General features: G+C 46.2%; 1 protein-coding gene across 1 annotated transcript in view; it reads right to left on the bottom strand.

Annotated features, from left to right (window-relative positions):
* The window catches only part of LOC144609888 (pro-neuregulin-3, membrane-bound isoform-like), a 437,458-nt gene extending 426,126 nt beyond the window's left edge, over window positions 1-11,332 (bottom strand). The window contains exon 1 of the mRNA XM_078428270.1: window positions 10,370-11,332. Within this exon, the coding sequence (XP_078284396.1) occupies window positions 10,370-10,979 (610 nt within the window). The 5' untranslated portion in view covers window positions 10,980-11,332. The remainder of the gene's footprint in view (window positions 1-10,369) is intronic.
* Between the last annotated feature and the right edge of the window lie 2,351 nt (window positions 11,333-13,683).

Here is a 13,683-nt window from a genome sequence, read left to right as displayed (position 1 = left end):
AAGGAATTGACTTCATCTCAATATTGTCTCAAAACAATAACTCCCAGGTTCAGGAACAGCTTCTTCCTACCAACCGTCAGCCAATTGAAGATTCCAAACTCCCGACTAAACTCCAAGGTAAGGAAAAGGAAAAAAAAAAGTGCAGATGCTGGTTGAAATCGAAAGGTAGACACAAAATGCTGGAGTAACTCAGTGGGTCAGGCAGCATCTCAGGAGAGAAGGAATGTGTGACGTTTTGGGTCGAGACGTTTCGGGTCAGTCTGAAGAAGGGGCTCGACCCAAAACATCATCCATTCCTTCTCTCCTGAGATGCTGCCTGACCCGCTGAGTTACTCCAGCATTTTGTGTCGACCTCCAAAGTAAGCAATGCCTGGGTTGCACTCGGGACTGTGGGTCTTTGTTTTGTATTTGCACTATATTGGATTATTGAACGTTTTATTTGTTTATTATATTATATATCAAGTGCATTCTAAACCAACCCATTGTGCTGCTGCAAGTAAAAATCCCATAGTTCCATTCCACCACGTATGACAATAAAACACCCTTGACTCTTGAAATGGTTTTGTAATACAGATCAATGTAGTTGCTCGCAGCACGTTAAATTCATGTACAAGAACACACGTCCATACGTTTATAAGTTCTAGGAGCAGAATTAGGGCAGGAATATGCTTGCCCTGAACTCTCCCCATTTCAGTTTGAAAAGGCCCTCTCCAGTAAGGTCATAAATGATAGGAGCAGAACTAGGCCAATTGGTCCACCATTTAATCATGGCTGATCTGTCTTTCTCTTTCAACCCCATTCTCCTGCCTTCTCCCCATAACCCCTGACACCCGTACGTACCAATGAACACCTACTACTTCACTCGCTTATCACTTAAAATATATTGTGCCTGCTGTTTATTTCCTATCAAAATCAATGTGCTCACATTTCCTCCCATACGTCTGATCTTCCACGTTTCTGGACCGTTCACTTGGCCTATCTTCAATCCGCCAATATTTTACGAGGAGTCGGTTCGTGGAAACCGCTCCAGTACATCGAGCGGGCATGCCGACCGGACTTTGGACGTTGAATAACGGGCGCCAAAATGGCGGCGCCTGCAGGTGTAATATGTGCACAAAGAATTTCACTGTGCGGTCACATCCGTGAGAAATAAAGCACCCCTGAACCATTGATCCTTTGAATCGTTCCTGCGTGCTCTTTGCAACCTGCAGGGAGGACTTTAGCCGAGTGGGGAGAGCAGGGATAATCACCGAGAGGGTCCCCTTGGAGGCCTATGATCGGATGCCTTGGGCTCTGCAGTCCATTCAAAGGCATCCCATTGCAACACCAACGCAGCAATCTCTCTGGTGGTATGCGACACATCCAGGTGTGATGATGTTGGACTCCATAAAGCTACGACTGCACTTGCGACTGAGTTCGCCCAATCATAAGTGATGGGGCAGAATTAGGCCATTCGGCCCATCAAGTCTGCTCCACCATTCAATCATGGCTGATCTATCTCTCCCTCCTAACCCCGTTCTCCTGCCTTCTCCCCCATAGCCTCTGACACCCGTACTAATCAAGAATCAATCTATCGCTGCGTTAAATATATCCACTGACTTGGCCTCCACAGCCTTCTGTGGCAAAGAATTCCACAGATTCACCACCCTGATGACTGACTGAAGAGTAGGGCAGCTCACCGCATTTATACAGCAGCCTTAAGATGCACTGAGGGGAACCTTTCAAGGTAGATTGGACTGCATATACCTTGGCTGGATCTGAATCTGGGGCATTGTATCATTCTCAATTCCTAAATGCACTCCTGATTTGATACAACTGAGGGATTTGCTTGGGCGTTTCAGAGGGCAGTTAACCTTTATGTCTGTAGTTATATTTAGGCCGACAAAATACATTCTCTGAAAGAAACCACTGAACCAGATCTATTTCACATGCGATAACCAAGTGCTCGTAGAACTGATAATAGCTCTCTTTGGGAAAAAAAATCCAGATTAATTAATTAACTGGAGATATATTCTCCAGATACCACAGATGGATTTGAACTAATGTCTCCAGATTGTTGGTTCAGGCCTCTCGATTATTACTCTAGTAATTTAACCACCATGCTGTAATTCCCAGGACTGTGAGCATCACTAGTGTCCAACTCATTTAAGGTTTAAAATATATACATAAAAGTTCCCCGGTGTGGGACGAATAAAGGAATATATTATTATGGAAGGAATAGATAAAGAAACCAAGTGCATCATATCCATGTTTGTTGCCATGTCTCAGAGCTGGCCATGAACGTTAAGATGTGAAGCAATAAGATCTATAAAGATGTGTAGGAAATCCAAGGTAAACACAAAATGCTGGAGTAACTCAGCAGGTCAGGCAGCACCTCAGGAGAGAAGGAATGGGTGGCGTTTCGGGTCGAGACCGGTCTCTATACGAGACGTCACCCATCCCTTCTCTCCTGAGATGCTGCCTGACCCGTTGAGTTACTCCAGCATTTTGTGTCCACCCAAGATCTATAAAGACACATACATACGCAAGGACGAGGAGGGAAGGCTGTGGAGGCCAAGTCAATGGATATTTGCAAGGCAGAGATAAATAGATTCTTGATTAGTAGCGGGTGTCAGGGGTTGTGGGGAAAAGGAAGGAGAATGGCGTTAGGAGGGAGAAATAGGTCAGCCATGACTGAATGGCGGAGTAGACTCGATCGGCCGAAAGGCCTAATTCTGCTCCTATCACTTGAACTTATGAGGTGCATGCAGTAAAATAAAGAAAGGGGGGGGTTATTTTTTTTTGGAAAAAGAATGTGAAAACAAACCAAATTTGCTGATGTGATATGCTCGAGACTATTAGCATGCTGATTCATGAAACAGAGAAAATAAACACACAAGGGTTTAGCAAGCAATTAGAAAATAAATGTCATCTCTGTATTTTATTTTAGAGGATGGGATATAACATTACAGAAGTCTTGCTGGGATTATATAATGCATTGGTGAGTCAACACCTGTACTGTTCTTGTTTCCTTACCTAATGAAGGCGAGGCATGCTGTTCAGACAGTTCAACAAAGGTCCATTTATACAGATTTATGGGATGGTGGGGACTGGTTGTCATACAAAACAAAACATATAATCCTTAAGGCGATGGACGGACTCGTGAGAAGAGAGTTTCCATTGGCTGAAGTACCCAGTGGTAAGGGATGTAGAATAAATGTTCATATATTTATTACCGAGAAGCAGGAATGTCTCTGTGTGGAGAATTGTAAATCTACAACATGCTCTTTTTCAGAGACTGAGAAGACTCAGTCATTGAGTCTATTGGAAGCCATCAGCCCGTTTCCTCCCACCCTTCCCCTCCACCCACCATCTGGTTCTGCATTGCTCCTGCCTTCTTATCAGATTCCACTCTTCACACCCCATTGTCTTCTGTACTTATCCCCTTCAGCTTGGTTTACAATCAACGCCCTTCTCTCCCCCCTCCTGACCAAAGATAATAGAGCAGAGCAAGATAGAACACTCGACCCTAAAAACCGTAGCACGTCACGGCGCCATTTTAATAGGCAGAAACTTGCAGAAACATTTTTAAAGAAAAATAACAAAAATCTGTGAGTTGATAGATGAGATATATTCTGCATTTTTATGGTATCATCACACATACTGTTCCCCGAAAACACTGATTACACTGCGAGAGGCATAGCGAACGGCAGGTTTTGCTTACTAAAATGGCGGACGTTACACTCCTTTGCACACTACACTTCACTATTGGCGATTTCGATGGAGTGGTTCATTTTGCTCCTCTAGTATCTTTGCTCCTGACTCATTTACCAATCAACCCCTCCTCACCCCGGATCCACCCCACCACTTGCCAGCTCTTGTCTCAATCCTCCTCCTCACCTCTCTCCACCAGCTACCTCCCCTCCCCTCCCCTCCCTCGGCCTGAAGATGGGTCCAGACCCAACAATATTGCCGTTTGTCCACTTCCCTCCGTAGACTCTGCCTGGCCCACTGAGTTCCTCAGGCAGTTCGTTTTGGTGCTTGGGAACTCAGCAGATTAAAGATTGAATGGAAAATTGGAATTCAGCCTAAGATCTGGGACTGTGCATCCTAACCTGTGTTGTTCACCGTGTCCCCTGACCTCCATTGGCCCGAGATTCTAACTCTTAAAATAGTAATTCTTATTTTCAAATCCTACCATGATCTTGCCCCTACTTTCATCTGTACTCCCTACCAGTAGGATGCCCCTCCAATATCACTGAGTTTTTCTGATCACTCCCCTGTTTAATCTCTCTATCATTACCGATATCGCTTCAGCTCTCCTGGCAGGTATCAAGTTCTAAAATTGCCTTCCTGAACCTTACCACCACTCTGCATCCTATATACTAAAACTCTCGTTTGTTTGTTTGTTTGTTCCTGAACTACAGCCTAAACGGTACACGATAGCGCGACAATTTCAGGCCCACCTTACTCACCGTCATCCCTTCGGTGCTAATGGAAGAAGTTTCATTGAAATCAGTGTTATATTTTTTAAGTTATTCACATTTTAAAGATTAAAACTATCTCCGAGGGGGGAGGGAGGGAAGGAGGAGGAGGGAAGATAAGGGGGGTTGAGGGGGATGGAGTGGGGGGGGGAGGGGAGGAGGGGGTGCTGCACCAATGCAGGAGAGGTTTGGGCCCAACGGGTCCACTTGGTCTAGTATACTCTAATGCCTCCTCATATGCCCTGTGTCAAATCATGTTTACAGTGCTCCATTCAACTGCCTTGGTTTAGCTTATGCCATTGCAAGCTGACTCTGTGACAGAACTACTAGAGCTCCCAGCTCACAACTCCAATGACCCAAGTTCGATCCTGACCTTGGGCCCTGTCTGGGTAGAGTTTGCACGTTCTCCCTGTGAATGCAAGGTTTCCTTCCTCGTGCTCTCGTTTCCTCCCACATCCCTAAGACATGCACATTAGGAGGTTAATTGACCATTGTAAATTATCCCTGAATGTAGGCGAGTGGTGGAAGCTGGGGGGGGGGGGAGGGGGGTATTTGGTGGAGATGCAGAGAGAATAAAATGGGATTAGTGTAGGACTAGTGAAAACAGATGGTTGGCATGGACCCAATGGGCCAAATGGTCAGTTTCCGTGCTGGAAAGTCCTATAACAATACGAAAAGGAATTATGATTTCACTAAGATATACACAATGTTAGAATACATTTTGATGTGCAGAGGGTTAGATTCAGTACAGATACAGCAATTAAATCAAACTATATGCACTGGGTTTGAATAATTTTCTAAATATATTAGATTGCATGCAGAGTTAAAATATCAGGTCAATGACCTTATGTGAAACGAAAGATCACAGAACTGAAACAATTGCTCCAGATATTGCCTTGTTTGCTTATTATTTCCAGGTAATTCTGTCTCTACATATATCAGGATCATAGCCTGGTGCTTTATTAGCGATTGGAACAGTATTCACGTACACAAAGATTTAAAGTCACTTTTGATGCACACGGATTAAATCAGTCTCAAAACCCAAGTGAAGGAAAAAGTCAGAGACAACGTCAGTCTTGACAATAGCAGTAAGGACACAACGATAGAATCAATCCACTACGCACAGGGGTGGTAGCAATCTTGATACTTATCAGGAGAGGATCAGTTTCATTGCACACAGGCATGGTATAGTCTCCATATGCACCGTGCAAGAATCATATAATTCTTGATGCACACAGTGACAAACACCACAATACGATCACAAAATGTACAGATACAGCATCTATCCTAATGTGCTTATAGAATCAATCTCAGTCAGCATGAGAAGAGAAGTCTTGATATACACAGCAAGTGAATTAATTTCAATAAATATGGCAGTAATATCAAACTTGATATATTGGGTCAGTCTCAACGTACACAGTGATTGGGTCAGTTGCAATATACACAGAGATAAAATCAATCCCCATGTGTCCAGGGTTAAAAACACACTCAATGCACAGAGCAATGCAGCCAGTCTTGATTCATATTGATTTAGAACAAGGATTCATGTAGTCTGTCTTTATGATCCCTATCAAAACTCGGTTTCATGGCCAACTCCTCAACCCTGTCGGTCGCTTTCAGAAACTCAAGCTGAGAGCTCATAACCTTGTCACTTTTGGGTCGCATTGAGTTTTGGAATGTATATCCATGCCTTTACACATTCGGTGCATCTGCACTTTCTTCCTACACCATTACTACAACCGTCTGTCTCCACTCCTGGCTCTGGTGGATTCCACCTCTGTCTCAGGTCATTTGCTGCCTTCGCACCTTTGTTCTTCCCTGCAGACCCAAGCACAAGGTCAACCAAGACAATTTTATTTTCTCACGTAGAAACATAGAAAAGTAGGTGCAGGAGTAGGCCATTCGGCCTCTGTTTGTTGTTGTGCATTGATTCCCGGATTAGCAATGTACCAAATCCTAGTCCTTCCTTGCCAATCCATCCAATGGCATCATCCCTCCACCTAAACTAGTCCAAGATCTCTGCATTTCTCCAATTCTGGCATCCAGCCTTTCCCCAAATGTAACCATTAATCCAGACCAACTTAATCCCCAGTGTCTCCGATAATATCCCACCCTTCCCTACCCCTTAAATTTACCTTGTTGATCATTTCTCGTAAACTGTTCTCATGTCTCCATATGGCTTTGTCAGCTTTTGCTGATAATGCTCTTGCAAAGAGTCTTGAAACATGTTACTATGCCTCATCACCGTGTAAACACAGGAAGTTATTGATGAAGTTCCATGAATAATGTCATTGATTATGCTCAAAACACAGGTCAATAGATTTCTGGACAGCAAGAGAATTGAGGGATGTGGGGAGATAACAGGCATTGAGGTAGAAGGTGACCACGATCTTGTCAAACGTTGGAGCAGATTTGAGGAGCTGAGTGTCCCACCCTTGCTCATATTCTCCTCTAGAAACCCAGGGTCACAAATTGCAAGAACAGCACCTTATATTTTGCTTGGGCAACTTACAACCCAGCGATATGAATATTGATCTATCTAACTCCAAGCAACCCTTGCACCCCCAACCCCGCCCCCCCCCCCCCCCCATACCTCCCCCACCCCAGTCGTTGTACTAGTTTTCAAAGTCGTCTTGTTGAGTCTCATTGCCTGCAACTTGTTTTCACCTAGCCCACAGCTAACATTAGCCTTTCTCCTTTGTCATCTTTACTTTTTTTGCATATACCCTTCATTCATTTGTTCTACATCTCTCTATATCACCATCCATATCTCTCGTTTCCCTTTCCCCCGACTCTCAATCTGAAGGGTCTCGACCTGAAACGTCACCAATTCCTTTTGTCCAGAGATGCTGCCTGACCCACTGAGTTACTCCAGATTTTTGTGTCCCTCTTCAATTAAAACCACAACACGTACAATTAGAGCAACAATTGACATCTGTGCAACAGTAAGAATACTCTCAAGTGTACACAGAACCTAACCATGCGCGCAAGTAAAACATTACCCTGATTGTACACAATGATAGAATTAGTTTCTATATTTACAGGAATAGATGCAGCATTAGGATCAACCATCATATAATCATGTCACATAGACATGTCACATCATATAATCATGACACATAGACATGATTAGAATCAGCCCTCATAAACATGATCTTTTGCGGCATCCATGATATACAAAATTATTCTCAGCTTCCACATGCACAAGAACAGAACGGCCGGGAAATGCAGAGTATAAAATCAGCATGTGCAGGATTTAGACTCAGACTTGATGTGCAGAGTTTGAAATCAACCACACAGAGAGAATCAGGTGCATGTACACCGTTCTAAATTCAGCCATCATATAAACAAGGTTAGCATGTGCAGCATTAGATTCAGCTTTGATATATGCAGTGTTAGAATGAGCCTCAACATACACAGGAATAGAATTGTTTTCCATATCCAAGTTAAAATGAGCATTGTTATACACAGGGCTCGAAGGAGCAATGATATACACAGGCTTTAAAACCAGCTATTACATAAATAGTATTAGAATCAATATCGTTATGCTGCAATAGAATTTGCTTTGCTTTGTACAATGAGCTTTACAATGAGCTTTACAATGAGCCTCAAATATTTACATGGTGATAATCAGACACCGTATACAAAGTTTTAAAATTAGACACACACATAGCTAGAATCAGCCTTAACATGCACAGTGTTAGACCATGTATGCAGAATTAACGTCCACATGCACAGGGGGAGAATCGGCAATCATAGGCACAGTCAGAATCAGCAGTCCCATTTTACAGTTGGAAACAGCCAACGTATATACAGCCCTACTATTCTCCCTGCATATGTACAGTTGCCATCTGAAAGGTTATCAACCCGAAACGTTAATTCTGTTTCTTGATCCCCACATGCTGCCTGACCTGCTAAGTGCTTCCTGCAGTTTCTGTTTTGATGTCAGATTTCCACCATCAGCAATTTTGAACACTGAGATTTTTTATTCCAGGTAGTATTTGCGAAAGGTTTGAATCAGCCTCCACTTAAACAGCATGGAAGCAAAAGGCACTGAGTCATACCCCAAATAGTTAGATTATAATTATAACCTGTACACTGGGTTAGTAATAGCTTCCCATGTGTAGAGGATCAATTCAGAAGCCACATGCTCAAGGCTTGAAGTATCCCCATATACATAGAGCTAGGATTATTCTCTACATAAGCAGAATTAAAATTATCCTCTACATACTGCATACTGAGTGTATAGAATTATCCACAATGCCCTGAATTATGTTCCAAATAAAAGGGGGCCTCATATACACAGGGCAAGAAGTATACTCGAAATAACATGCCTCATATACACAGGGTGAGAAGTATACTCCAGATAACCAGGCCTCATATACACAGGGTGAGAAGTATACTCCAAATAACAGGCCTCATACACACAGGGTGAGAAGTATACTCCAGATAACCAGGCCTCATATACACAGGGTGAGAAGTATACTCCAGATAACCAGGCCTTATATACACAGGGTGAGAAGTATACTCCAAATAACAGGCCATATACACAGGGCGAGAAGTATACTCCAAATAACAGGGTTAGAACTATTTGCCAACATCCACAGGGTTGGAGACGGCTTCAACATCCACAGGGTGGTTCAGCAACCATAAACACAAAGCTAGAATCATTGCCCATGTACACAGAGTGAGAATCATGCCCCTCACATACACTGGATTAGAATAACCATCATCTCTATTTACAGTTGGAATCAATCATATTACAGAAGAGCAGATTCTGCTGCTCTTGGACATAAACATAACAACAGTCATCTTTTCTCATTGGAAGATAGCAACTGAAGAGTACACAGATATAATCCTGGTTGTAACTGGAGAGATTAGTCAGCATGAATTTATTTACACATTGGAATGTTAAAAGCATTACGAGTTTACCGATTTTGATTGATAATTCCTGCTCCTGAACAAATGCAGTCTCTATAATGATTGTGTTAATTCCCTAGTCTACTGAAGCATGTAACACATCCAACTCACACACATCACACACACCCCCACTCACACAGATAGACACGTGCACAAACTCACTCCCGTGTGGAGCTACTTAGAGGAATTAGCACAGAGATGCACGGGCTCTCTCACACTCAGGCGAGTGCACGGTGGCTTTTCTCACACACTTGTTCACTAGCGGCGGGGGCATGCACACTCGTTGACAGAATGCACACTCGCTCACAGAATGCACACTCGCTGACACACGGGCAAGTGTACAGTGACTTCTCACACACATTTGCACACTTGCGGGGGGAGATGTACACTCGCTCACGGAATACACACTCGCACGCAGAATGGACACACAATGGACACTCGCTTATACACAATGCACACTCGCACACACAATGCACACTCGCTTATACAATGTACACTTGCACACAGTGCAGACTCGCTTATACACAATGCACACTCGCTTACACACAATGCACTCGCTTATACAATGTTCACACAATGCACACACGCACACATAATGCACACACGCTCATACACAATGCACACTCGCACACACAATGCACACACGCACACACAATGCACACACGCTTACATACAATGCACACTCGCTTATACACAATGCACACTCGCTTATATAACGCTCACACAATGTACACTCGCTTATACACAATGCACACTCAATGCACACTCGCTTATACAATGTACACTCGCTTATACACAATGCACACTTGCACATACAATGTAAACTCTCTTATACAATGTACACTCGCACACACAATGCACACACGCTTATACACAATGCACACTCGCACACACAATGTACACACACACCCTCTCTCTCTCCCTATAGTCTCACATTTGAGGGGGGGGGGGGGGGGGAAGAAGGATAAATGAAACAGGTTACTTACGAAATTTGGGTGTGAGGACGGAGCGAGTGTCGGTGGTCGATGGCCCCGCTTTCGATAGTGTCCAGGACGGCGTGGAGTCGTGCAGGAAGAATTTGCTTGACGAGGTAGAGTAGGGCAGAGTGTGTCGGGGGGTCCCGTGGGAGGCGGTGGGCGTCAGGCGGTAGGGTGATGTCCCTGGGGGGGTGGAGGTGAGTGGGACCCTGGTGGTGGGGGTGGTGGAGGAGGGGGCTAGTCTGGGGGTGAGGGTGGTGGTGGTGGTGGTGGTGGCGGCGGCGGTGGTCTCTCCATGCTTCGGGACGGAGCTGGGCTTGGAGAGGAAGATGGGGTCCTGGCCGACGCGGTTGGACCCCCTCTGGTCGGGGGGCACGTACTCCTTGACCGAGCCCACCACGATCCACCGCAGCAACATCAGGCTCAGCCCCAGCCCCACGAAGCCGATCAGCAGCGGCACGACGCACAGCCAGGTCTGCTGTCGGGGCCACACCATGCATCCTCCGCACTGGAGCCCCCTGGACGGCGGGGAGACCCCCTGGCCGTCCCCGGGCTCCCCACCCTCGGGGTCTGCGGCGACCACCACGGCCGGAGCCGCACAGATGCCCCCTTCGCTCATCCTGCAGTGGATGCCCAGACCTCAGACATCAGGGGAGCATTGGGTCCCAATGTTCACACGGGCCGGGACATCACACTGGACCTCTGGACCTCTGGACCTCTGGACCACCCCTCTCCCCCAACACCCCCCCCCCCCCCCCCCCCGTCAGATGCACGGTCCGGTGTTGCTGGAGTCAGCTTTCATGTGGCCGTGCAGGAGAGGGCTGAGTCAGCGGCTTCACATCGCCCGGATCCCCCTTTCTTCTGCTCCTGCAGATGCTGTTGGGTACCGGCCTCTCCCCTCCTCTCCTCCTCTCCTCCCTCCTTTCCTCTCCTCTCCTCTCTCCCCTGTTCTCTCCCCTCCTCCCCTCTCTCCTTTCCTTTCCTTTCCTTTCCTCCCCCACTCTCCTCTTCTCTCCTTTCCTTTCCTTTCCTCGACTCTTCTCCCCCTCTTCTCTTCCCTGTTCTCTTCTCTCCTCCTCTCTCCTTTCCTCCTCTCCCCCTCTCCTCTCCCCTCCTCTCCCCTTCTCCTCTCCCCCTCTCCTCTCCCCCTCTCCTCTCCCCCTCTCCTCTCCCCCTCTCCCCTCCTCACTATCCCCCTCTCCTCTTCTCTCTCCTCCCCTCTTCTCTCTCCCCTCCTCTCCCCTCTCTTCTCCTCACCTCTCCCCCTCTCCTCTTCTCTCTCCCCTCCTCTCCCCTCTCTTCTCCTCACCTATCCCCCTCTCCTCTTCTCTCTCCTCTCCTCTCTCTCCCCTCCTCTCCTCTCTTCCCCTCCTCTACCCTCTCCCGTTCTCTTCTCTCCCCTCTAATCTTAGCTTCTCTCTCCCCTCCCCTCCTCTCTCCTGCTCTGTTCTGCAGGGGCCACGGTTCACCTTCGAGCGTTGAGCATCTTCAGGTGCCAGGCGTTTCTCGGCACTAACACACGCTCATGCAGACAGACACATATATCTACATACACACATATATCTACACACACACAGAGGACCCGCTCCTGCTGTATTTTCCTCTCCCCGCCGGACCCCACAACCACAACCACCATCAGCAGCAGAGCAGCATAATGCACCTGCTCCTCTCACGTCGTATCCAACCCCGGCCCGGCACTTAAGGACACAAACCAATAGGCTGGGTGGGTGGGTAGATGGGAGGGAGGGATGGATGGATGGATGCGGGCTCAAACACAGCCGCCTGACATTGCATGTTGAAATCTCACAGCACCCCCACCCTACCCCACCCCAGAGAAAGGAGAGGGGTGAAAAATTAAAAGAGAGAGAGAGAGAGAGAAAGGAGGGTGGAGAAATCAAAATGCTGAATTGTCAATCCAGGGAGAAATGCTTGTGTCCCTCCCAATATGGAGGTAGGTTCTTCCAGCACATCAATACACGATTCATCCCCAATCCCCCTCCCCTCCCCCGGCCCATTCCTTCCAGCTTTCATTCCTCCCCGTGAGCCAGGGGGTGTTAATGTGCAAGCCGGGTGCATTCACACCAAGTGATGGGCGATGGGGTAGACTGGCTTTGTGGACGTGGGCACTGCCTGCCTCTCTCTCTCTCTCTCTCTCTGCTCTCTCGGTACCAGAGGCAGCCCGGCCGCTGAGTGAGACGGGGAATGTCCCGGAGGCACACTGTGTATCCGCATCGAATCTCACAGAGTCAAGGACAAGAGTGGGGGAATGTCGGGGAACGGTCTGAGCAGCGTTGAGATCTGGCACTGACCAGACCAACGCCAGCCTGCTCAACCTCGTCTCGTTCCTCATCAATCGCTCAGCAACCCAACTGATTATTCTCAGATACATTTATTCCGAGATACACACACACACACACACACACATAATTCAGCACCTTCACCTGGAACGCGATACCCTGTAATGAGTTACAAGCTGGACCGATTCAGGTGGTTAGATTTGAAGGACCATATTTGTCCGGCAAAACATTGTAGGCAAAAATACAACCAAGAGCTTGTGGTTCAAGGTATAGAACATCAGATCTCAGCTTGGAGTGAGTTATAAAGGGTGTATTCCTGGTGAGGGAGGTGGGGTTGTATTTCAAATAGCAGATTCTCGGGAATGAATTATAGAACTGTAACAATGGGACTCTCACATTAAAAGCTCTACTACATTAAAAACTCTATTTAAAGGCTCTATGCATTAAACATCACAGGTATTCGACAGTGAGATCCATCATATTGAAGTATAAGAAAATAACTGCAGATGCTGGTAGATAGACAAGTAAGAATTTCATTGTTCTATCTGGGACATATGATAATAAAACGCTCTTGAAACGCTGGAGTAACTCAGCGGGTCAGGCAGCATCTGTGGAGCAGAAGAGCAGGTGAGGTTTCGGTTGGAGACCCTTCTTCAGACTGAGAGTCTTCATATTGAGGATTGCTGAGGTTTACCTGCCACTGTATGTTTTTGTTTTTTTTCCTAATCAGATGTGCAGCACTTTGGTCAACGTGGGTTGTTTTTAAATGTGCTTTACAAATAAAATTGACTTGACTTGACTTGACTATATACAGTGAATGCCAGGCAGGAATCTAAATCAAGAATTTGGGCTAGTTTATGTGTGCAATTCAGGATGGCCAGGATTGAGATACAGCCTGGAATTAATTGAGGAGTTAGGGTAAATTTATATTTAATTCAATTTTATTCCATGGTGCATATCCCATTGTTAGAGAGTATCAATTGCCCATCTTTAATTGTCCTTGCTCAGTAAGGGGCAAGTCATCAT

This window comes from Rhinoraja longicauda, chromosome 35, assembly GCF_053455715.1.
Source record: "Rhinoraja longicauda isolate Sanriku21f chromosome 35, sRhiLon1.1, whole genome shotgun sequence".
NCBI classification, from domain to species: Eukaryota; Metazoa; Chordata; class Chondrichthyes; order Rajiformes; family Arhynchobatidae; genus Rhinoraja; species Rhinoraja longicauda.
This window is presented reverse-complemented; position numbering and strand designations above follow the sequence as displayed.